The sequence below is a fragment of the Pelobates fuscus genome, chromosome 3, assembly GCF_036172605.1.
Source record: "Pelobates fuscus isolate aPelFus1 chromosome 3, aPelFus1.pri, whole genome shotgun sequence".
In the NCBI taxonomy this organism is placed as follows: Eukaryota; Metazoa; Chordata; class Amphibia; order Anura; family Pelobatidae; genus Pelobates; species Pelobates fuscus.
Genome location: NC_086319.1, coordinates 3,629,183 through 3,656,299, shown reverse-complemented (window position 1 = coordinate 3,656,299; position 27,117 = coordinate 3,629,183). Strand labels below are relative to the sequence as shown.

Here is a 27,117-nt window from a genome sequence, read left to right as displayed (position 1 = left end):
ATCACATACCCCATTCCCTTCCTGGGGTGCAGACCCCTCTAAGTGTTCTCCACTTAGAGGGGTCTGCACCCCAGGAAGAGAATGGGGGTTTGTAACTGTGTCCTGTTGGTGTCTCCCAGAGCTGTAGATATTTAGCTGTAACCCTTGCCTGGGACAAAGGAACCCCTGCCTGGGACAAAGGAAAGTGTATTGAAACAGTGGAGACCCACTGCAGGGGTCTGTGCATAAAAGCTGTGTGTGTACCAATAATGCATTGTCAGTGTTTTTACCTTCAGAACTGTGTCTCACCTAGTTACTGGGTGGGGGGGAAAATGGATGCCTGTTTGTTGTAAGGGTTCCTGAACGGCTGAAGGAAGGGAATTAGAAGTCACAAACACAATGTATATAGAGTAACAGAATGTATAGAGTGAAACACAATGTATAGAATGAAACATGTAGCGGAGCTCCAATATTCAGCATTATTATCTCCGCTGTAGAATCCTTGTAGCTAAGAAAGCAATAAGTATCCAAGACACAATCCCCCCAGTAACTGGACGACACACAGTTCTGGGAGTTAACTGACTTTTATTCAGCCACAGTTGGCTTTTATGCAACTCCCCATGCAAGGAGCTTCTTAAATCATATTCCAGGGGTTTCCCCCTGGTGGACCAGAGTGGGGACAAGGGACAAATCAACAGTTCGCAGACTCCTCCTCTGTGTCTGGGAGATAATTGAGTAAGTACAATGCTTGAATTAAATTATCTCCAAAGTACAGAAAATATACAATATTTATAACCGAATAGCTGGGATCTGAGCGCCCACTTTGACAAAATATCACTCAGATCCGTTCGGTGCTTTAGAAATGCCATTTGAGTGAAGTTTGGACCGGTCGGCTACTAGGTGAAGCCCCAAAACAGTTCCAGAGAAATTTATGCTTCGACAGGTCTTCTTTCGGGAGTTCTCAAACGAACACCGACAAAAGCTCCCCCTGGCTGCTAGCATACACATGTTCCCCTTGTTCGGTATTAGCGGGGTGTTCGCAGAGTAGAGTAAAAGGGATGAAGAGGTTATTGTCATGGACTAGCCAGCACCAATGCCTCAAAGAAGGTTACAGGAGGTATTAAGGGGCAAAATCCCAGAACATTAATGAAAATAGCGAGAGTATGTGGGTGAAACTCACTCACATACAAAATACCTCCTAAAGTAAAATTACATGTACATGGTATAAACCTTTATTAAGCTGAAGAAGAAACAAAATAAATAAATACAATAAACACCCAGTCACTAGCCGAAATTAGTTCAAGGTCATCGATGACCATGTACCGCTGCCCACGTTCGAGAGACAACGACACACAGGGGAAACACGAAAAGATGGGGTTTGGTACACGAATGGGAGGGTACGGACAGCCGAACAAAGAGAATGAAAAAGAGTATAACAACGTTCACTCTGCTACAAAACAATGTATACAAAAGTATAGAGAGAAACACAATGTATAGAGAGTAACACAATATATGTATATATATATATATATATATATATATATATATATAGTAACACAATGTGTAGAAAATAACAAAATGTATACTATAAAATATGTATATGGGTTATACTGAATTAATCTGGGTTCTACTGGGCTATACTGAGCTGTACTGGGCTATACTGAGCCAATTCCAGGCTTCTCTCTGGTATATCAGACATACATTTCTCCATTCTCTTGTTCTATGCAGGAATTTTTGTTTAAATTTAAATCTGAATTATTTACAGCAACGACTTACACTTCATCCCAAATGACCAAAGAAAATAGCGATTTGGTGACACTTTTATTTTGCGTTCTTGTTTCAGGACAGATTTTTCTTCCAGCATAAATCACCGAACAGGAAAGGAAATAGACATTACTGAAGGAGAGAATGTTTTAATAACATATTAAAGGCATAGTGTTTGACATAGCACACACAAAAAAAAACCAATAAACTGCTTCACTTCGCTCTCTTTTTCTAAAACTTCTCCATTTACATTATACTGGGCTAAAAAAAAAAAAAGTATATCCTACCAAAAAGACTCTATGTCCCTTATCCAAGCTCTTGACAATATCCCCTGGTACCCTAATTATATACTAGTTATGTGCGATGTTAAGTCATTATATATCATCATCCCACAAAAAGAAGGTTGCCAAGCAGTTTTTAACATACTCCACCAAGATAAAGTTATCCCTCCACAACAAATTGATTTTATAATTGACAGGATCAACCTAATTTTACATAGCAATTATTTTTTTGTTTTTAGACTCTTTTTACCTACAGAAGCAGGGAACAGCTATGGGGACCAAGTTTGCTTCAAGCATTGCTAACCCGTTTATAGCAGACTGAGACTACTAGTCTACTGCCATATGCGGTGAGCATGCGTGGAGCCTGAGCCTGGCCTTCTACTACTGATACATTGATGATCTGCTTTTTATTTGGAACTGGACTACTTTTTTTTTAGAACATCATAACACCAACAACACCACCTCAGAATATGATAAATGTAATATTTTTTTTGGACTTCCAGGTTTTTATTAAAAATAACAAAAATCAACACACATTTAAAAAAAAAAAAAAAAAGTGCATACTAATGTTGTTTTTAAGGCATAGAAGAAATTGTTCCCTGTTGCAAGACTGTAATGACCAATCATAAATTAAAAAAAAATCAACATTTTTTAGATAAAAACTATCAAAGAAAATTTTGAACATTTAGAAAAGGTGAAACAAGACAGAACTAATCTTTTAACATATAAAACTAAAGCAACCAATGATACACCACGGCTTCCTTTTATTTTTGACAATAACAATAAAAGCAAAAAAATTAAAAGCATTGTCACATCCTCCTTCAGGGTAATATCTTAAACGTTTTAAAATGTAACAAATAACTACAAAGGAATGCAATAACACACAAAACACTCCATGCAATTACAGTATACTGGTTTTTATAAATGTAAAAAGTGCACAGATTCCACCAGGAATAAAATAACCAAGTCCATATCCAATCAAAATCAGAAAATGTATAATTAAATATCCAATTACAGGTAATACCAAGAATGTGATCTACCTACGGGAGTGCCTTGTGGCCTCCAATACGTGGGCATGACGATGTTTGAGAATTAGATTGGCAGAACAAAGATTAGAAAAATCACAGATTCATGATAATAATCCCAAATTCGGAAAGGTAAAAGGCAAATTACAATGGAGGGGTGGCAAAGTATATAAAAGATTTTAGGTAAAAATGAGATAAACTGGGTATATCACCTGAGAACTTTATACCCATATGGACAATGCAGAATTTGAACTGCATAACTTCTTATAAACGGTATTAATAAATTTATAGCTGACAGGAGGCTTCATATTTGCTTAAGTCTCTCTTTACTAGAACTCCACAGCAGCACATTGACATAGAGATAAAAACACCAGAGACAAAAAAATCAGGAATCTATAAAAGGCTCCTCCCAACCAACTACTTCCTCTTACTTTGCTGCTCTGCAGTCAGTACAGGTCAGAGTACCACTGCCTCCTGTTATATATGGGTGGTTGTTGATATTTTACTGTATTCATATGTTTATTACTGTATTGATTTATTTAGATATACTGTATTTTTGCATCTACCTTCTTAGTGCTCTAGTGATTGATTGATTTAGCTATACTGTATTTTCTACACCTACCAGCTTAGTGCTGTAGTGATTGCTTGATTGATTGATTGACTCTGTTTTCTGCATCTACCACCTTATGGCTGCAGGGATTTATTTGTTTAGAATGTGTTTACCTTCCTACTGCCGTTATGTTTAATTTATTTTTCTGTCCCTACTTTTTTGCTGTAGGGATGCATTTTCTCTTATGACTTTTCTGCATTTTCCTGTTTTGGGCCCCCTGTCTGGGGATCGTTTTTTTTCTCGGGTTTGGAGGGGTTTCCTTTTTTCCCTCCCTCCCTCTACCTTTTCTGGGTGGCTTTGCCCCCTCCACTTTTCGTCTGTTTTGCGGCCGCCGGAAAGAGATCCTCTGCTTTCACCCCCCACCCGACCCACACTTCCGTTTCAAGGTATAACTGCTCCCGCGGCATGGGTGGAGGGCGTTACCTTCCCATATAGTGCGGCGGCCCCGAGCATCCACTTCCCTGCGACGCGTGGCCGGCCCGTTACCAGACTTACCGCATTAGTTTCGTCGATGGCAGACACGTGCTGTAGCTTTGACTGGAACTCAGCTATGACTTGAGCGCATTGCACCCGCAGGCTGTCCTCGCTTTGTGCCCCATATGGCTGGCAGGTTAGGCTACCGGGGACCTCTCCTCTGCCCGAGTTGTCGTATGTATGGAATAGTTTTCTCTGGGAGGACCGGGCGTCAAGACTTTAGTCCACGGAGGAGGACCCATCAGGCCCCGACCAGTTCTGCTGGATGACGGACCCGTTTGCTCAGCGATGGACGCTTCCCTCCAGGAGTGTTCAACACAGAGACGCGGACGAGTCTCCTCCGTTTGTTTGGTCTCAGGACCTTTCTACAGGTGCCTGCTGGTACTTTGGAATTATGATCTCCGCTTCGGCAGAGTCGAACCTAGTTTCTGGATTCCCTGGCCCTTGGTCATTTGATCTTGGGGATTGTAAGACTTTGGTCTGCATGGCGACCCTGACGTAGTTGGGTCTGGTACGGATCTCCTAATTTTGCTACCGCTTTTACAGGGTTCGGGTATTGTTCGGTCACTTTATTACCGGGGACTGCCATATTATTTAAATTAGGTAGCGCGTACGACTGTTGTCGGCGGGCCTCGCTCTGCTTAGAATTCCTTTTTTTATGATTCTTGAGGACGGTTATTTATCTCCCCAGGGGGTACACTCATTTTTGTCATGCTCCTATGGTGGGTTCTGTCGGGTTTTGCCCATTCAATGACTCTGGATTTAGTCGGACCCGAGGGTCATATTCTTACTGTGGTAGCACCTTTAGGTGGTGTTTGACGTCACCGTTTGTTTAAATGGTTCTCCCCTTTTTCTCGCCCTTCATGTACCGCTTGGTTGGGGTTGACATTGGCGGGGCGTATAGGTTTTTTTCGGTTCACTTCAGTCAGTAACACGGCGACTTCAGGTACCGACATGGCGGGCGTTTTTCTCCAAGACATCATATGCTTTCCTGCCGGTTACGAGGAGCTATCTTCGCAGAGTTTAGGTTGGTACGGAAGATCGTGTATCTCTGTGTAACGGATCGCCTGGCACCCCGACTGGGTACCTCCGTTGAAAGATGCTCCTAGCGCTTCCAGAGGACTCCAAGCACTCCACCAGACACCATAAGCACCGCAGGCTGCAGCTATCTCCCTTCAGAACGAAGCAGGAACAAGCTCTTACAAGAGCTCAGTGATTATAGCAAGGGAATATGCCTAGCATAGCAATCCCTTGTAGCAGATTCCCCCAATAAGAGACAGGACTCAAGTTGAGGGTAAAAATAGAACTCTCTGGCTGCTAGCTTGCAGCCCTTTTTATTCACAATCCACAAAACCTAGTACTGCTCACAGGGTTTTGCAGAACAACCAATAAACACATTACAACACATACAATGCAAGTACAGCAGCCAATCAGACACAATGGGACAATAGAGACACACCCAGCATATTCCTCCCCTCTGCTTAGGAGATAATTGAGTCAATTACTGTATCTACTCAATTATCTCCAAGCTGAAAAGTTACACTTTTTATACATTTTTATAACTTTGTGAGTTAACATCGTACATACATAAAACTTATATTATTTTAACCAGTATAACTTGGGGACAAACATATCCAAAATTCACTTGAATAGGTTCAGGGGTTTAACGGTTAGGTCGAAGTCCTTTGTTTTCACTTGCAAGCATGGCTTTTCCTTGTCCCTGGGACAACACCCTGCTGGAGAACAATGGATCCGGGGGAGGGGAAGAGGAAGTGTCCAAAAAGTTTCAGTATGTCCATACACTGTTTTTAAAAGGCCAGCACAGTACAATAAAAGTCCATTCACTGTGCTTAAAGGGCCAGTAGCCGCACGATAAAACACAGTATGCCCAAATACCGTGCATAAAGGGCCAAATCGCCCAGGGACCGTAGTCACACGGTAAGAGGCGGGCAAGCAGCCCCCTCCAAAACACAGTGGCGAAGTGGCTTTCGCTACATATCTTCCCATTCGGGGGTAGACTAACCAGGTACCTGACCTTCTGCCGGTCAGTACCTAGATTAGTCGGGCAGCCCACCCATAAAACAAAATTAGCAGAGTAGCCCACCCACAATAAAGAATTCACAGAATGGCCCACCCACGGTACATAGTTCACAGAGGGTCTAACCCACAAAACAAATTTAGCAGTGTAGCCCCCCCACAATAAAGAATTCACAGAATAGCCCCCCAACAATAAGTCATACTGGCCTGTAGGTCCCAAGTTGTGGGGTGAAACTGTGGCACCCTCGGCCTTGCTGGGCAAATGGCTGTGAGTATTTGGGGGCCAGATGCCCGATGTGCTCTGCTCCGGGGTCAGAGCTGGGGTAGTCTCAGGGTAAGGAAAAAAGGAAGGACAGAGGCCAGCGGCGCTCTGCCCAGTTGCCAGCTCTTCCGCTGAGGCAGCCTGTAGAAAGTCAGGCTCAGGGGAAGGAAACAAGGGAGGACAGAGGCCAGCGGCGCTCTGCCCAGTTGCCAGCTCTTCTGCTGGGGGGTCAGGGAACAAAGGAGTTGACAGGGGAGGAGAAATATCACTTACCTCCCCCTGGTACTCTGGCTGCTGCTGGGGGAGGTCAATGCTCTCCACTTTCTGTAACTCCAACTCTAGTTGGGGATCTGGGCCGGTTGCCCAGCATCCCTGTAGGGCCGGTGGAGAGATCTCGGTCCCATCTCCACCTGCCTGCAGGGGGTCCTCCCAGGACCAGTCTATGAGGTCCTCTACCTCGGGTACCTCTGGTTGCTGTTGGGGAGGGAGACCGGTTGTCTCTTCCTCCAATAACACATTCTGCCGCTGGGGAGTGAGACCGACTGTCTCCCCTCCCTGTAAAACATACTGCCGCTGGGGATCTGGGCCGGGTGCCCAGCATCCCTGTAGGGCCGGTAGAGAGACCTCGGTCCCATCTCCACCGGCCACCTCGGTTTCTTCCTCGTCCCACTCTACCTGTGGCTGGAGTTTCTCCCAACGTGCCCACTGGCCTTCCCTCAACGCCCTGTGTTGTAGGTTCCGGGTCACCATGTCCCACACAAACCGCACGTATTTCTCCTCTGGATTGGGTCCGTAAAACTTCAGGCGCAACCCTACCATCGTGCCAAACTCTAGTACGGAGTAGCTATACGCCATGCTTGCTGTAGCCACTGCTGGTTCCATTATGTTGCTGAAGATAGGGACGCTGCACAACTCCACAAGTTACCGGTGTCTCTGAGCTGCTTCTCCTCGCACTAGGACGCCATCCCACCGCTTGCCACCAATGTAACGGATCGCCTGGCACCCCGACTGGGTACCTCCGTTGAAAGATGCTCCTAGCGCTTCCAGAGGACTCCAAGCACTCCACCAGACACCATAAGCACCGCAGGCTGCAGCTATCTCCCTTCAGAACGAAGCAGGAACAAGCTCTTACAAGAGCTCAGTGATTATAGCAAGGGAATATGCCTAGCATAGCAATCCCTTGTAGCAGATTCCCCCAATAAGAGACAGGACTCAAGTTGAGGGTAAAAATAGAACTCTCTGGCTGCTAGCTTGCAGCCCTTTTTATTCACAATCCACAAAACCTAGTACTGCTCACAGGGTTTTGCAGAACAACCAATAAACACATTACAACACATACAATGCAAGTACAGCAGCCAATCAGACACAATGGGACAATAGAGACACACCCAGCATATTCCTCCCCTCTGCTTAGGAGATAATTGAGTCAATTACTGTATCTACTCAATTATCTCCAAGCTGAAAAGTTACACTTTTTATACATTTTTATAACTTTGTGAGTTAACATCGTACATACATAAAACTTATATTATTTTAACCAGTATAACTTGGGGACAAACATATCCAAAATTCACTTGAATAGGTTCAGGGGTTTAACGGTTAGGTCGAAGTCCTTTGTTTTCACTTGCAAGCATGGCTTTTCCTTGTCCCTGGGACAACACCCTGCTGGAGAACAATGGATCCGGGGGAGGGGAAGAGGAAGTGTCCAAAAAGTTTCAGTATGTCCATACACTGTTTTTAAAAGGCCAGCACAGTACAATAAAAGTCCATTCACTGTGCTTAAAGGGCCAGTAGCCGCACGATAAAACACAGTATGCCCAAATACCGTGCATAAAGGGCCAAATCGCCCAGGGACCGTAGTCACACGGTAAGAGGCGGGCAAGCAGCCCCCTCCAAAACACAGTGGCGAAGTGGCTTTCGCTACACTCTGGTCTTTGCTGTCCGAGCGTTAAAACAGCAAATATGAAGCCTCCTGTCATGCTATAAAATTGTAGATTATACTAGCTTTAGTGTAACTATAATCTTAATTTATTAATGACAGGAGGCGAATATTTCCCTCCCAGTTTCTCCTTCCCCTTGTTGTTTGTTGGTTTGACTGACTTGTTGTTTATTCACCTGGTCTCCTGGGCTAGGTTGGTTATCTGGGGAAGTTGGGGTTTATCTGGGATATGGTGACACAAAGTACCATGCCCACCGCTTACCTGTGTATTTCTCCTAGTATTCTGTTTTTCCCCACTTATCTGTTATATATATTTTGTGTATTTTGCCTGTTCCCCGTTCGGGAGAGCTCATATGAACGGAACCCGTTCGTCTCCCGAACAGGGATCACCCTGAGTTCCCATTTAAAACACTTATTAGAATGTTCTGAAACCACAAGGGAAGTCATTAACGAATGCTCCCATGGGTGGCTGCCGGTTTGTATAGATGAACGCCAACCAGGGGAGGCATTAGTATTCGAACGTGCCTGCCCGCACTCTCTTAGGGACCCGTGCCTTACCTGCTCCTAACGGAGCTATAGTCACTTTTTCCCCCCTACCAAAATGGTGGTATTTTAACACTTTCCATGCACTAATTCTACCACCAGTCTTTGTCAAACTTTTGAATAGTCATTTTTTTGTGTTATTTTTCCAGTGCTCTAATTCCCCTAGGACCGTTTCTGTTGGACGTACCTGATACGTACTTGATCCTTAAGGGGTTAAACAGATTCCTGAACTGAGGAGGAGAATGGCTCTGGGGAAAGCAAAATAGGGGTTTTGTCGCATACCCAAATTATGGAAGACTCGGAGAGTAGTGCCTATCCATAAAAGTGGTGACACTACTTTGGTTTCTAACTATCGCCCAATATCATTTCTCCCAGTATTGTCAAAAATGTTATAAAAATGCGTCCATACGCAACTATGTGAGTATTGCCAAAAATCTAACTATATGACACCTGATCAATCGGGTATTCGCCCAAATTACTCCACTACAACTGCCCTCTTAAAAGTTTCCAATTATATCCAAACTGGCATGGAACAAGGAGACTGTGACAAACTGCCTTCTGTCACTGTTTTTTCATGTGACAATCTACCCTGTTCCCCTGGCTTATGGGAAGCCTGATTGCCAGCCTCCTTCCTCATGATTATGGCCCTGGGGTGTATGGCCCTTTAAAAACTGTATATGGGCATATTGAGACTTTTTGTGACAATGCCCCTTTAATACTGTGTCCCCAGACTGTGTTAATACTGTGTTCGTGTCTTTTCCCATATGGTTCGGTAAATGGGGCTTACCGAACCAATTACCGAACAGGCGGACCACACACAAGTGGAAGTGTGCAGCCTATTTACCTCTCAGGCTGGTGGTTAACCGCAGGTTAATTTCCGACAGCTGGGTGGCCGCCGTTCGTACAGTCGAACACGTGGCGGTTACCATCTTTGTTTAGTCGAACGCAGTCAGCGGTGTGTGCCATCAAAGTCATGGAACTGAAATCGGCTACAAGATGGCATTAACACCGCTGACCCTTACCTTCTCTGGAACTTCAACACTTCGACTGAAATCGAAGTGCGTTCGATGATTCGAACGCCATGTTATACGTGCATTCGAATAAGACTTAGTAATTTTTCTGTGTCGGTCAAATAGGACTTCCACCTAACTTTTAAACCACTGGAGGGAATTGTATGATTTTTGAGCATGTTTGTATATGGAATATGCTGATTCAGAATATGTAATTTGTATGGATGTATATCCAGAGGGGAGGGTTTGTGTGCCTTGACTGGGATTGTTTGACTGTATTATAATGTGTTTCATTGGCTGTTCCACAAGACCATGTGGGTGGTAACCTTGTGGAAAAACCTGCATAAAAGAAAGTCCTTTCATGCTTTTTAAACAGATCTACTTGACCCTCAACTTGCAGTTTTTACTCGTGTTTGGAGGGGACAGCTATAATAACTACAGGGATTGCTATGCTCTACATAATCCCTTAGCTACTGAGCTCTTGTAAGAGCTCTTGTTCCTCATCCTGCTTCGCTCTACAGAAGGAAGAGGTTCACCCACTGGAACCTGGAGCCTGGTCATAGGTTCAGGGTGGATAGCAGACGGCGAGATCCCAACCCAGCAGCGGCGGTTCGTGGAGTCTACGGTGCTGATGGTCCTTTGGTGAGTGCTAGGAGCATCATTTCTATGGACCAACTTTCAGCTAGCCTGGAGGCAACCGTAACAGAGACCTAACTGGAGCTATTTTCCTTGATTTTGCACAGTAGACCATGAAATTCTACAGCACAAACTAAAAAACTCAGGTATTGGTGATTGTCCGCTAACCTGGTTTTGATCGTATTTATCGGATCGTCACAATATATGTCCATTTCTGACAGCGTCTCCCTACCTCTCCCTGTCATGTGTGGTGTTCCCCAAGGTTCCATTCACGAGAGATAAGCGCCATTCCGTTCAGCATACCACAAGAATGCTACAAATAAATAACAATCCCACTAGCTCTAGTATAGCTAGGATACCCTGGTTCCAACAAAACGAGTTGAGGCTGCGATTTGAGGGTCAAACACGAACTGGTTTTAATGGCACATGGACATCGCTATTTATGCAAAACCCTATGCAAAACCCCAGGTCCAGGGACAGCCCCCCATGGACCTGATGGGATACAGTGACAATACAAACATTTGACCAAACATTTGACCAGTACAATGTATCGTTTGAAATGGTCACCGCCCAGCTTGGAGATAATGATTCCAGCGATTATGGCAATTCAATTATCTCCAAGTGCCCAGAATCCCACGTGTTATTCGACAAGGTAAAAACTGCATAAAAATACATATTAATAACATTATAGTAGGCACATCTTACATTCAACCATTCATTAGATAACTCAGGTCTGAGCGCAACAGATAGGCGAATAGCGCTCAGACCTCACGAACGGTATAGCCAGTCTTTTTGCATACAAAGTCCTTTTCGTGTTTCTTTGTCCCGAACACGAGATGGCGGACATGTTTTCTGTCGGTTAATAGGCGAACGGGACCTGGCTCTAAAATCCCTGGAGCGAGAAATGGTTAGATCGTTGTACGAATACCGCTCTGTGGATGGTTGTCCTAGCCCTTCGTAGACCGCCCTGAAGGGGGTTGTTACGACACTCACCGCCAAATAGATGAAGCTGCCGTTTAGTGAATAATCCCCTTTCTCCAGAAATGCAGTTTCCGTATAGCCGACCGTCAAACTCCCGAACGGTAAATAGATGAACGCGGCAGCTCCCGATCATCCAATCAGCCGAACTCCTTTCGCCACTAGAAATAACGAAAACGCCGTTCCAATAGTTATTCTCCCTCCCCACAAACAAGACAGAAGCTCCGTATTGAGGGTCAAGCAAGATCTGGCTTTACTGTGGGCTACCCGCCCATATTTATGCAGGTCTCCCACTTGGTGGACACTCTCTTAAGGGACCAAATGGGAGACTGTGTACAGTACGACAAATGTACATTTCAGACATACAGTCACAGACTTTTCCCACAATGCAATATGTTTCTGTCAGGGTACCTGAAGTCTCTACCTCCGAGAGAGGTAGAGACTTAGACGTTCATCCGTCCGGACGGGCTGTTTCCTCTGTTCCTCGCGGTCCATCCGGTCACGTAAACGCCGGCCGCGAGGGACTCACTTCCTTTTCTAGCATGACGTCCGGAAACCAACGTCATGACGCCAACCCGGAACGACCTGTCACTCAATCCATCAGAGACTAATCAGGACTCGTCGGAGGCGTGTCTACCCTTCCGAGCCAGGGTATTTAGACTTGCTTCTCCCATTTGCTCATTGCCCTGTCGTGGTTCTAGTCTGCCTAGTCACACAGTGCTCCTGTATTTCTGTTATCCCTTTGGTTCTGACCCGGCTTGTTTGACTTTCTCTGTTTATCTCTGTTACCCTTGACCCGGCTTGTTCCTCGCTTACCTGTCTTCTCGTTCCCTCGACCTCGGCTTGTCTTTGACTATTCTCTATATTCTCTGTACGTTAGTCCGGCCATTCTAAGGTCCGGTATACGTATCCTGTACCTGTTTGTACTCTGCGTGTTGGATCCCTGTCCCGATCCTGACAGTTTCCCTCCCCTCTGCCCTGGAGATAATTGGAGAAGTAATTCAATTATCTCCAGGACAAAGGCACATTGCCATTTTAAACACAAAAGTAGAAAGTACATGAAAATATATAACTTTATAATAACCGAATATTTTGCATTCGTATCACATATCCCCAGATAGCCTGGATCTGAGTGCATATTATTGACGAATAGCGCTCAGATCCCATACGTATAGTTCAATCGCCATGGAGTCAACGTTCTTACAGTCTTTCGGTATGCGATTGACTCCATGGGAAGGCTACCTGGGTTAAGTACTTTCATATGCGGTAAAAACTCCCGAACAGCCGGTATTCTTATGTGTTCGTCGAGACAGCCATGCGACCCGTTGTTTCAGCGGTGTTCGGCAGAAAGAGTGTCCGTTTTTAGTTCCATGAAATCAGAGCCGAACACTGCTGTGTCTTCGTGAGTTTTAAAATGGCCGCTGCCTCGTGGTCGACATACGAACGACGACCACCCTGACTTCGGTTTAATTGAGAAGTGTCTGCGGTTAACCACAACGTTCTAATTGGGATCAAGAGGTTAAACAGCAGCACACTTCTATCCTGGGTGGCCATCTGTTCGGTAACTTTGTTCGGTAAAAACAGTAATTCGTACGGTTGGGCTATAGGAAGCAGCCAATAATCGAAAATACATGAAATAGACAAATCCACCACAATAGACAGACAGATGGTTCTGTCACAGGTGTAATTAGTCTGCGGTTAACCGCAGCCTCAACGTTCTGATTGAAAACACCTGCCGGAGTTTGAGTACGGTGAAGTATTACACGAACGAGGCCACCCTGAGGCAGTCAATTAAGTTTGTGGTTAAGCGCAGACTGCAGCTCCCCGGTGGTCGTCCGTTCGGTTGTTTCAAAGGTGAAAAAGGTTAAGTGGCGGCACACACCAAGGGCTGTATGGTCTTAGTTCGTATGCACGAATATATGATCCTGGTTGTTCGTGTAATTGTGTGTATACACCAATAGTACCGAAGAGAACGGCAGGCATACGGTAACATAAAACAAAGTAATCCATTAATGGTCTGTAGATCTTCCGTAACATAAAGTCACAGACCAATGACAAAGTTGTTCAAGTCCATGACACTCCCATATATAATCAAATAATCCCTCCTCTGTGCCTGGGAGATAATTGGATCAGTAACTGCACTAATCGAATCCAATTATCTCCAAGCACAGATAATTGGAGTTCAAGATTTCAGGAGTTCAAGATTTCCATGGAAGTCTAATTTTGACCGACCGCACACGAGGCTCCTGCCCAAAAGAGTTCCATGAAAACAGGCTGTGCGGTCGGTCTATTTCAGGAATACATGAAACAGTTCAAATACCGAACGTAGAAGTTCATATGGGCACTTAGTCTATGTCTCTGGTTCGGGAGTGTATTTCTACCGAATTCCGCTCTTCTCATACAAATGCAAACAAATGTAGGAAGGCATGGAAGTCCCAGCGGTGTTCGCGCCGTCGAGTGTCCGATTATAGTTCCATGCACTCGACAACCAAACACCACTGTATGTGCGCGTGGTTAAAGATGGCTGCCGCCACGTGTTTGTATGTTGATCGGCAACCATCCAGCTGATTGCCAATTAAGTTGCGGTTACATGTGTATCAGGGAGGTTAATAGGCTGCACGCTTCAATTGCAGGTGGTCCGACTGTTTGTTAGTTTGTTCGGTAGATGGACACAAACCCCTAAACCGTTCGGTAAGCTCCATATACCGAACCATGTAAGTAATAAAGGCAAGAATAGTGCCTTTAGCCAGAGTTTATCCCCGGGGCAAGAGGCTGTCAATCTGGCCCCTCCAAGAACCAGTGGCGAGTTTACTTTCATGTACGCAGACGACAGTAATCCAATTTACCGTAGCTTGAGGCTGTGCTCCAAGACCAGTTTACAGAGGTAGAAAAGTGGATCACAAAAAACAACCTCTTCCTAAACACTGACAAAACTGTCACAATGATCTTTGGAACAGTACCTAAATTACACAAATTACACAATTCTCACCTATCCATCAAAACAAAATCAAATGGCACACTGACCGCAGTCCACTCTTTCAAATACTTGGAGATGTTGTTAGACCCGATCTATCTTTTGGCCTCCACATAGAAAAACTTGCATCTAAACTTTATCCAAAATTAGGTGCCCTGTACAAAAACAAATCCTGCCCACACCCTACAGTAAAGGAAAAGATTGTACAACAAATGCCGATGCCAATCATTGATTATGGGGATGCAGTATATGCACCTGCACCGTAAAAACCCACCTTAATAAACTCAATACATTGTATAACTTGTTCTGCCGCTTTGTGCTACAATGTAATTACAGGACCCACCATTGTGACATGCTAAAATAACTAAACTGGTTGTCGCTGGAATCCAGATGCACCCTTCATCTTTCCAGCCTTGTGTTTAAGAGCTTTTCTGGGAAGCTCGCACGCTACCTGAGCAGAATTCCCTGGCTGTTCCCACCTCCTATAACCTCCAATCCAGTACCAGCACTTTATTTAGTCTACCTCAATACAAAAAGCAGCCCGATCCTCCTTCTCCTACAGAGCACCGCAATTATGGAACGACCTCCCGCACACTTTCAAATCTTCCCCAAGCCTAAAGTCCTTTAAGAGATCCCTCTCTACATATCTCAAAACAGAATGAAGCTGTCATGGTTGATTATATATTTACTACCTGTTCTATGTTAAATTTTGTATATATTGTGTATTAATATTGTTTTTGTATTTTATTGTACCATAATGTATCAATGCAATGTTTTGTGGACTCGGGACATACTTGAAAACAAGAGAAATCTCAACATATCTTTCCTGGTAAAATATTTTATAAATTAATAAATAAATAAATAATAGTGAGCTATAGCAGGTTATACTGAGCTATACTGGGTTATACTGAGCTATACTGTGCTATAACAGGTTATACTGAGCTATAGTGACCTATAACATATTATCCTGAGCAATACTGAGCTATAAAAGGTTATATTGAGCTATAGCAGTGTTACGAAAGCCTCTTTGACTGCTACAAGACTATCACTTTAGTTCACCGCAATGGATACTGTTTCTTTGTTATTTCTATCTGGATGCTTTTAACCCAGTTATACGAATGAGCATGGTTACTCATCCGTACATCCAAACAACCGACCACCCAGCCCTTGGCGTGTGCCGCCACTTAACCTCAGTCACCCTTGGAACAACCGAAAGACTTGACGAACGGTCAACCACCCTACGAGCGGAGTGTGCCCATAATTAACCTCTGGGAAGCTGCGGTTTGCGGTTAACCGCAGCCTAATTGACTGGCCCCAGGGTGGCCCCGTTTGTATACAATTAACCGAAAGGAGTACGTATTAAACCAACGAAAGACTACCGAACGACGACCACCTGCACACTGGTTTGTGGCTTTAATTAACATGCAGATTAAGTACCTCTTTCACGGTGGGCCCTGTTACGAGGCGGCGGCCATGTTTTGAGGTTGTTAAATACCCAGCAGGACCCAAGCCTAAAACCTATGGAACTAGAATCGGCCAAAGGTTTGCATGAACTCCGCTCAGATGCTGGTTGTCTTCTCCGTTCGTGGAAAAGCCGCCGAACAGACTTTGTAATTTAGAATCATCATACACCGTTCGTGAGATCTGAGCGTAATTCGCATATCTTGTGCGCTCAGATCCGAGCTATCTAAAGACTGGTAGAATGGGCAATGTTCGTATTAACACATTAAAGTTATGTATTTTTATGCTGTTTTTTTCATGTGGGTATAAAACATGGTGTTTCTATGCGCTTGGAGATAATTGGGTTAGTATAACCGTTGGAACCCATTATCTCCAAGTTGGGCGGGTACCTTTTCAAAGGATACAGTGTAATGCTATTGGTTAAAATATTGTATTGTCCTGTATCCCATCAGGTCCAGAGGGGGTTGTCCCTGGACCTATGGACTTGCAAAATTGCCATGCCTGCGTGTCATTAAAGCCAGTTCGTTTTGACCCTCAAATTGCAGCCTCGACTTGTTTTGTAGGCAAGAGTGTATCCTAGCTGTACCATAGCTAGTGGGATTGTTTCACATTTGCAGGATTATCGTGGTATGCTGACAAGAGTGGCTCTTCTCTTTCTCTCCACACTCGGGAACCAGGATATCCAAGCGGTCCAGCTTCCAGCTAGCCTGGAGGTAACCGTAACAAGCAGGTTATACTGAGCTATACTGAGCTATAACAGGTTATACTGAGCTATAGTGAGCTAAAATGGGTTAACAAAGAAAAAGTTACCTGCACACTCTTCTAAATCCCAATGTATATTTAAACAAATGGAGGTAATTTAGTTACTCCAATGGACATTGGAGGGAATGCCTGCTTGCCAACGTCAAGGCAGACCCCCATAGGCAAGTCCTACACGGACCTTTCATCTTGCTTCCGGCAAAGTTATCTCTAATAAGAATGAGAGGGTATTTTTATATACACCCCTATATACTTATTAACCCGTAATGGGCGGCAGCATTGTAACAAAGCTGTGTGATACAAAAAGTGAATACAAATACAACAAGATAAGTTCTGCGCTCACTCCCATCACTCTTGGGCGGCAGCAATGACCACAGTACATATTAGCCCCAATACATACAGTAAAAACCAAAGAAAAAGTTACCTGCGCTCTCTCCTAAATCCCTATGTATATTTAAAGAAATGGAGGTCATTCAGTTACTCCAATGGCCATTGAAGGGAATGCCCGTCTGCCAATGTCAAGGCCGACCGACCTAAGTGGGTCCTACACTGACCTTTCACCTTGCTTCCTTGAGCTTCTGGCAAAGATATCTCTAATGAGATTGGCAGGTGGGCATTGAATCCAACTCTCTGTTTGACTCACTTCAGTCTGGATTCTGTGCTTGTCACTCTGTTGAAACAGCTGTGACCAAAGTATCCAACGATATAATCGCTGCAAAATCTCGCACCCATTACTCTATCCTAATTCTCCTTGATCTCTCTGCTGCCTTTGACACTGTTGATCATCAGCAGCTTCTTCTTATTCTCTGTAATCTCTGTCTACGAGATATTGCTCTCTCCTGGTGCTATTCCTACCGCTCCCAGCGCTTTTTCAGTGTTTCTTTCTCTGGCTCTGCCTCTTCTCCCCAAACCCTCTTTGCTGGCGTTCCCCAAGGTTCTGTCCTTGGTCCCCTACTGTTCTCCATCTATACTGCCTCCCTTGGTAAGCTCTTTTTGCTTCCATTATCATTTATATGCAGATGACACGCAAATCTACCTGTCCTCTCCTGATCTCTCTCCGCCCATCTTGACTCGTGTCTCTGACTGCCTCTCTGCAATTTCCAATTTCCAACTGGAAATTCAACCTGTCCAAAACAGAACTTCTGGTCTTTCCTCCCTCAAGTGTTACTACTCCCATGTTTGTCTCCCTCCAAGTCAACGGCGCCACCATCACCTCTACCTCGCAGGCTCACTGCCTAGGTGTTCTCTTTGACTCCCACCTCTCCTTCACCCCTCATGTCAAGTCGATCACCAAACTGCCGCTTCCATTTCAAAAACATAGCTCCCATCCGCCCTTATTTAACACCAGACGCGACTAAGGTGCTGGTGTATGTCATTGTTCTTTCTCGCCTTGACTACTGCAATCCCCTTCTCAGTGGTCTTACATGTTCTCAGATTGCACCGCTGCAATCTATAATGAATGCGGTGGCGAGGCTCATTTTCCTGTCCGCCCACACCTCCCACGCCTCCCCCCTCTGTCAGTCCCTACATTGGCTTCCAGTTAGATATAGGGCTCAATTTAAGATTATGGTGCTTGCCTACAAGTCCCTACATAATGCTGCTCCAACCTACATCTATTCTCTGTCCGTACTCTGATGCTCACCTCCAAGACTTCTCCAGGGCTGCACCTTTTCTGTGGAACTCATTTCCCTTCTCCATGAGACTTTCACCCAGTCTCCACTCCTTCCAAAAATCTTTGAAAACACACTTCTTCAGGAAAGCATATCTATTAAACTGGTAGTGGGTTTTCCTCTCCCCTCTCCCATGACTCCTCTCCGGCAACTTTCAAAATTAACCCAAGTTCTCTGTGAATACTTTTCTATCAACCTACTTCATTACCCCTATGTATACCTTGTCACGGTTCTCAGCGTGACATCCAGACGGCCAGACGTGGTTGCCCCAAAGTGCCTAACAGGGGATTTGAACCTAGGTCCTTTGCTGTCCTGGGTCTGCTATACTGCCTTTCATCCACAGCAGTTCCTATTCCTTGGAGTATTTATCGCCATGTTCTACCTGGCTATGTCTGCAGCACTGGGGGCTGAACTTCTTCTGTGGTCATTGCCTGTGCTTCACCGGAGACAGATCAGTAATCAGCTGGGTATATAAGCACTGCCTCGCCCTGGGAACTTTGTCAAGTCTTTGATCCTGGTGTATGTGATCAGTTCCTGTTTTCAAGTCTCCTGAACTTGTATTCCATATTGACCCCGGGTACACTTTGTTTATCCTGACCTCTGGCATCTTTTGACTTCTGCTTGTGACCTGAACTTGTCTGTACTGTATTGGAGCATCTTTCTTGCACAGCCACCATTCACAGTCCAGGTGGCTTCTTACCTGGTCACCTTGGACTGTGTCTATCTGAAAGGGTGAACAAACATATCTGCACTACAAACTCCAAACTCCAACCTCAGGTAAGATCCTGACATACCTTTTTTGTGTCACTTTACCCCACTCCCTCTAGTATGTAAGCTCATTGAGGAGGGCCCTCAACCCCTCTGTTCCTGTGCGTCCATTTGTCTGGTTACAATTGCGTGTCTGTTAGTCCACCCATTGTACAGCGCTACGGAATTTGCTGGCGCTATATAAATAATATAATTATAATAAATAATACTGGGCTATAATGTGTGTAACAGGAGCCCTCTGTTTTCACAGTGGTTATGGTGTTTCCCCTTTTCTGCAGTGGTTATAGTGTTTCCTCTTTTCTGTGTAATGAAGGCCACTTTGCCCTGGGTTATGGAGAGAACAAACTGCCAGTATTTTACCTTGGAACTATGGCTCCTGTGACTTATTTGGATCTAGGACATTATTTCTGCCTGCTGGGAATTTTACCAATACCACTTCAATCTGTCAAAGTAATTCAAAGTGGAACTTCGAACCGTCGAACAGCCGAAGTACCGGACCACACATAATTAGAAATGTGCTGCTGGTTAACCTCCCAGAAGTTGTGGTTAACCGCAGCTTAATTGACGAACTGCTGGGTGGTCGCCGTTCGTATTGCCGAACACGTGGCGGTGGCCATCTTGTTTAGTTGAATGCGGCCAGCAGGGTTTTGTTGTTGAGTGCATGGAACTAAAATCAGACACTCGACGGCACGAACACCGCTTGAACTTCCACCTCCAGCTTACTTTGACTAAATCCCCACGAAAAGTAATCTACCGAACGCCCTTTAACTCTGACTTTGTGCACGAATGGTCCCGTTCGAATATTCGAAGTACATTTTAATCATTTGAAATAGACCGACCGCACAGCCTAATTCTCTGGAACTATTTTGGACATGAAACCATGCGTGCGGTCGGTCAAAAGGACTTTTCTGAACCCCTGCTCTGATCTGGGTGATTTTTGGATATGTTGGTCACCCAGATCATAGCTATCAAGGGATATATATGGGGATATGTGATGTTTTGGGGTGTTTTCTGTACCTTGTGAAAAATGTTTTTTTCTGCTTGGGGATAATTGAGTTAATTGCAGTATCTTGCTCAATTATCTCCCAAGCAGAGGGTGGGATGTGTGCTGTATGTGGGAGTGTCAGACATTGTACATTGTTTTTATTGGTTTGTACATCTTGTAGTTCGGTGCTCCATCAGGTCCAGAGGGTGTTCCCCTGGCCTGAGGAATTGTATAAAAATCCAGCCTGTGCCATTAAACTGTCAGACCTTCTTACCCTCAACTTGCAGCCTCACCTCGTGTTGTAGGGAAATGCTATACCTGCTGTAATCAGTAGCTCTTCTCAGAGCTCTAAGGAGCTTGCTTATCATAAGCAGTTTACTAGGATGTCGTATTGGGACTCCACAGCGCCCTTACAGATTGGGGAAAAGGACATCTAGGCGGTAAATACCCCGACTACTCGGGAGTGACCATCACAGTGTGCTATACTGGATAATATAGGGTTATACTGGGCTATAGTGTGCTATACTGGGCTATAGTGTTCTATACTGGATTATACAGGGCTATACTGGGCTATAGTGTGCTATACTGGGCTATAGTGTGCTATACTGGGCTATAGTGTGCTATACTGGATTATACAGGGCTATACTGGATAATACAGGGTTATACTGGGCTATAGTGTGTGCTTATACCGTGGTATAGTGTGTGCTTATACCGGACTATAGGTATGCACTATCAGATGTATCTGGATACCAGTCGCTGCTCCTGTGTTTAGCGTGCAATTAGGAAAACCTTATAAAATGCTAAATTAGGCACGGCTGTGTATCTGAGCCTGTAATTTGCTTCTGTCTGAGATATTTGGCTGGTGGCCATCTTTTAATCGACAAATGCCAGGGTTGGGTGATGAAAAGACTTGTCTAATATGAAAGAATTAAGTAAAATAATTCATTCCTCATTTCCCTCTAGATGTGTCATTTCCCCAGACTGCAATTTTACATAAATGTTGATTCTGTAACTGCTCCCAGCTTTAGTGGGAATATTGGGGTCACCCGATTTTCTCCATCAAAGGGTAGAAGCCATTTTATTGGAGTAAAGAGGACTCAGGGTGCCATTCTGGCCCTGAGTTTGTGCACAAGAAATCATGTGACTAGTGTGTGTGATTATGGTGTCACCATATCGAACGCCATCTTTGTTTCGTCCTTCATAATCCCCTACAGTAAGGGCTCCATAATTCATTGAAGAAAGATCACACTTAGTGGGTTCTAGACCTTCTCTGAGGTTCGAGAGAAATCAGGCAGGGTTTAGCAGGAAGACAGGGAGCCTAGAATTTATTATAAGAGATGAACTTCTCTCTAGAAACGGAGAGTAATGTTCTCACAGATGATTGTCAGAACGAGAACGGGTATTTCCTTATAACAGTTACCGGCTACTCCATAAACTGGGGATTGCAGGGAATTTACTGGCTAATTGCAACTTTTAGGCAAAAATAGCTGAACTGAGAAAAAAATCTGATTAGTAGAATTTGTCCAATTCTGCTGTTTGCGCTTAACGTGCAATTCCTGGCAGATTCATAGTTTAGTGAATAACTCCATGCTGTTTGGATTCTCACTGCTTCCATCCAATCAGAATCCAATATTCCAATAACGGTTCATTGACCAGAAAATGCTCTCATTAGATTAACCAAATGGCCAATCCCATTCGGTTATAAAAATCACTATTCCTGGAAAAATACAAACTAAAAAGTCTCAGATCTATAAAAATCAATGTTTCATATAAGAGGAACCTAACTCACTGCAGTCTCTTTCCCCGTTATCCCGACTGATGGCACCTCACCCATTATAAAGGGTTAATATATCCCAGAACATGGGTACGTTTCCAAATAAAGGTGGGACCGGTCTATAAAACCAGGTATAATTTGTCTCCTGCGTTTTATTTCCTTGTTGGAAATGGAGGAGTCTGGGTCCTTTTAACTAGTTTAGCAAACTCAGATGCTATGTCCTGCGATACCTACCAGCAGTCCTGGATCTAACACACAGTCTGTTTAATGACCCCCTTGTCTTTCTCTGGATGTTTTCATCGAATGGACAAATCTCACACCATAGCTTGAGGACTTGTAGTAACTGCATTTGCACATTTTAACCCTTTACTGGAAGTTACGGTGTGAAAAGCCTGGATTTTGATAGAACTGTTGCTATAAATGAAGCTGATTTCTATGATTTGCTGCTGTTAAAACGGCCTCATGGTGAAGACTCTGAATAGATTTATGATTTATCCATTTTTCCCATGGAATCCATTTTGATTTGGTTACTGTGTATGAAGGACGTGTTCACAGTAACACTGATTAACTGTTTGAACGCCGGCCTATCATACATTGCGGCGGTTCTCATGTCTCTAGGAATCAATACATATCTGATATCAGACCAGACATAGTGAATATTACATAGATCATAAAACATTCAAAACTCATCGTAGAAGCCATGAGTTTCATTTATTGAATTTCATATTAGGCAGAAAATATCACATTTAAAAAAATGTAAATTACAGCTGAACAAGAGTTTTCAATGTAATTCAAGCAACTTAGGAGTCAGCGAGGGAAGGAGGGAGAGGGGAATGGAAGAGTGCAAGAGATGTATATAGAGAGGGGGGAGTGAGAGAGCAAGAAATAGAGACAGGGAGGGAGAGAGAGAGAAGGGGATGGAGAGAGCAAGAAATAGAGACAGGGAGGGAGAGAGAGAAGGGGATGGAGAGAGCAAGAAATAGAGACAGGGAGGGGGAGAGAGAGCAAGAAATAGAGACAGGGAGGGGGGGAGAGAGAGAGGGGATGGAGAGAGAGCAAGAAATAGAGACAGGGAGGGGGAGAGAGAGCAAGAAATAGAGACAGGGAGGGAGAGAGAGAGAAGGGGATGGAGAGAGCAAGAAATAGAGACAGGGAGGGTGGAGAGAGAGAAGGGGATGGAGAGAGCAAGAAATAGAGACTGAGAGGGGGAGAGAGAGAGAGCAAGAAATAGAGACAGGGAGGGGGGAGAGAGAGAGCAAGAAATAGAGACAGGGAGGGAGAGGGGGAGAGAGAGAAGGGGATGGAGAGAGCAAGAAATAGAGACAGGGAGGGGGGAGAGAGATGGGCATGGAGAGAGCAAGAAATAGAGACAGGGAGGGAGAGAGAGAGAGCGAAGGGGATGGAGAGAGCAAGAAATAGAGACAGGGAGGGGGAGAGAGAGAGAAGGGGATGGAGAGAGCAAGAAATAGAGACAGGGAGGGAGAGAGAGAGCGAAGGGGATGGAGAGAGCAAGAAATAGAGACAGGGAGGGGAGAGAGAGAGCAAGAAATAGAGACAGGGAGGGGGAGAGAGATGGGCATGGAGAGAGCAAGAAATAGAGACAGAGAGGGGGGAGAGAGAGAGCAAGAAATAGAGACAGGGAGGGAGAGGGAGAGAGAGAGAGAGAGAGAGAGAGAGAGAAGGGGATGGAGAGAGCAAGAAATAGAGACAGGGAGGGGGGAGAGAGAGCAAGAAATAGAGACAGGGAGGGAGAGAGAGAGCGCAAGAAATAGAGACGGAGAGAGAGAGAGAGAGAGAGAGAAGGGGATGGAGAGAGCAAGAAATAGAGACAGGGAGGGGGAGAGAGAGATGGGCATGGAGAGAGCAAGAAATAGACAGGGAGGGGGGAGAGAGAGAAAGCAAGAAATAGAGACAGGAAGGGGGGAGAGAGAAAAGCGGATGGAGAGAGTGATAGCAAGAAATTGAGAGACAGGGATGGAGAGGGAGAAAGCAAGAAAGAGAGACAGGGAGAGAGAGAGAGAGGATGATTAGAGTAAAAGAAATAGAGAGAAAGGGAGGGGGAGAGAGTGAGAAAGCAAGAAATAGAGACAGGGAGGGAGAGAGAGGCAGATAGATAGGTAGAGAGAGTGAGAGAGAGCAAGACAATGCGAGAGAGTTAGTGAGACTGCAAGTGGGAGATAGGTAGAATGGAAGAAAGGAGAGAAATGAAGAGAGAGTAGATGGAAAAGAGGGAGGGTAACCAGAAACCAGATATCCAGTCTCCCCACACACAGCTCTCTTAATCCTCCACACAACACTCAGCCACTAAATAGACGCTCACGACACTCAGCCACTATACACTGACACACACGGCACTCAGCCACTATACACTGACTGACACACACGACACTCGGCCACTATACACTGACACACACGGCACTCAGCCACTATACACTGACACACACGGCACTCAGCCACTATACACTGACACACACGGCACTCAGCCACTATACACTGACACACACGGCACTCAGCCACTATACACTGACTGACACACACGACACTCGGCCACTATACACTGACACACACGACACTCGGCCACTATACACTGACACACACGGCACTCAGCCACTATACACTGACACACACGGCACTCGGCCACTATACACTGACACACACGGCACTCAGCCACTATACACTGACACACACGGCACTCAGCCACAATACACTGACTGACACACACGGCACTCGGCCACTAGACACTGACACACATCACCGCCTAGGGCCCTAGGCAATCTTAATCCAGATCTGAGGGAGAGAGTGGAGAAGAGACAGGGAGATAGGAAGAGACCGGGAGAGTTACTAAGAGAGAGGAGAAGAGACAAAGGAAGGCAGAGAGAGTAATGGAGAGACAGTGGGCAGTTTCATTATCTCATATGTCATATCCCTTTGTAAGATGATAATTATTTTATTATTTATTGCCAGCAAATTCTGTAGCGCTGTACAATGGAATACATCTAGAACCAGGGGCAAGCTAATATAAAGAGGGCCTTGGTGCAAGAGATTTTTTTGGGGCCACCTTCTAGGTCAAGGTTGGACGAAAGGTAGATCTCCATCTGTTATACAACTCCCAGGATGCTTTGCCAGCTGGGGATGAACCATTTGCCCATCCTTGCACGCAGGGGCGAACTGACCACTCGGTCATTAACTGATGGCACAAGGTGGTCAGGGGCCCGACTCAACAGCCATGCTCTGCCTGGGGAGACCAGAGATACATAATTCTACATTTATTCCAGCAGTAGGATGGATGCTCTGTGTGAGGGGAAGAGGAGGAGTCTGGGTGTAGGTAGTGACATCACTTCCTGCTGTCTCTGTGCCAGGTCTCCTCCCTATGCGGTGCTATGTGTGAGGGGAACAGGCAGAGTCTGGGGGATGGGTAGTGATATCGCTTCCTGCTGTCTCTGTGCCGGGTCTCCTCCATGCTCTCCCTATGCGGTGCTATGTGTGAGGTAAAGAGGTGGAGTCTGGGGGATGGGTAGTGACATCACTTCCTGCTCTCTCTGTGCCAGGTCTCCTCCATGTGCGGTGGTCTGTGTGAGGGGAAGAGGAGGAGTCTGGGGGATGGGTAGTGATATCACTTCCTGCTCTCCCTGCGCGGTGCTCTGTGTGAGGGGAAGAGGCGGAGTCTGGGGATGGGAAGTGACATCACTTCCTGCTGTCTCTGTGCCGGGTCTCTTCCATGCTCTCCCTGTGCGGTGCTCTGTGTAAGGGGAAGAGGAGGAGTGTGGGGGATGGGTAGTGAAATCACTTCCTGCTCTTTGTGCCAGGTCTCCTCCATGCTCTCTGACCTGAATGCCAATGATACAGAAGCTCAGTTGCACTGTTTATCAATACTTATCAGGTGGCCCTAAGTACATGGGTCACCCCTTGGCGGTAGTTCTGCCGATGTCTAGAACATACAAGCTGCTTATATCTAGATATTTCTAGAACAATGTCAGAGGTTTATTCTAAATGGATATTTCTATCCCACCAGTATGGACTGTTTTTTGTTTATCCTTCCATCCCAGCACTATGGAACGATTCTATCTAGATATTTCCATTCCAACACTATGGGTATTGTGGCAAACACCCCTTTTTACCCGAGTTTGCCACGAGCTCCTGGAGTAGCTTGCTTGCCAGCCTTCTGCCTCAGACTATCGACCCTGTGGAAAATAATGTAAAAGTCTCTGAACAACCGCACGAACAGAGACCCCCCTGGAGCTTATTAACACTTATTAACAACTTGGAACGTTTCTCACCACAGTGTTCTAATTGTTTGTCTGGGTGGTGGTAATTCCTATAGGCAACCACGAGATGGCGGCCATCTTGTTCACATGAACGCAGGCAGCAGTGTTTGGGCATGAATTACCTGGAACTAAAATCTTCCATCATCACCTGCGTTCGGTTTCATACAAGTTAGAAGATCACTGTTCGGTGGGATCATTCGTCTAGATGAAGGGAACAAGCTCCAGGGTAAGACTATTGACTGTGTTCGGTAGCTTGTTCGTTTTCAAACTACCGATTCTCTGGAACTGTTTTGGGCATGGGGCCTGCAGTCGGTCAAATAAATTACTTCCATGGAATTTCTGAACCCCTGAACTTACCTGGGTGATTTTTGGATATGTTGGTCACCCAGACCAGGGCTATCAGGGGATGTAACATTTGTGGGGATATTATGTGTTTTGGGTACATTTGGGACTTTTTAGAAATGTGTGCTTTTTCGGCCTGGAGATAATTGGGTTAATGCAGTATCTGATTGTAGCAGTACTTACCCTCTCCAGGGGCCGGCCGCGGTCCTATCTTCTCGCCGCGCGCGGTCCTGCTCCTGCACGAGCCTCACGCGGCTCATACGACGGCGAGATCAGGAAGGCGGGCAGTGACCGCGAGAAGCGGTCACGTGTCCCGCCTGACACTAAGAGCGCGCCGCGTGTCTCGGGCGCGCTCTTAAAGGGACAGTGGGAGACGAAATTTAAAACAGTCTCCCATTGGCCCCTGTCATGCCACATTCCCCATACACTCACGTTTTGGGGGCGTGGATATGACAGGGGCCAATCAAAGTGAACTCTAGGGTATTTATACTCACCTGTTTCCTTAGTACCTTGCCCTATCGTGGTTTCTGTTCAGTTCCCTTTAGTGCTTGTATAGTTCAGTTGGTTTTTTTGGTGCTTGA

The 27,117-nt window shown here is 45.2% G+C and overlaps 1 protein-coding gene across 2 annotated transcripts in view; it reads right to left on the bottom strand.

Moving 5' to 3' along the window:
- The window catches only part of PIK3C2G (phosphatidylinositol-4-phosphate 3-kinase catalytic subunit type 2 gamma), a 367,222-nt gene that overhangs the window by 132,197 nt on the left and 207,908 nt on the right, over positions 1 to 27,117 (bottom strand). For both annotated transcript variants that reach the window (XM_063446623.1, XM_063446622.1), the window contains exon 12: positions 1,756 to 1,875. In XM_063446623.1, coding sequence (XP_063302693.1) covers positions 1,756 to 1,875 — 120 coding nt within the window. The remainder of the gene's footprint in view (positions 1 to 1,755; positions 1,876 to 27,117) is intronic.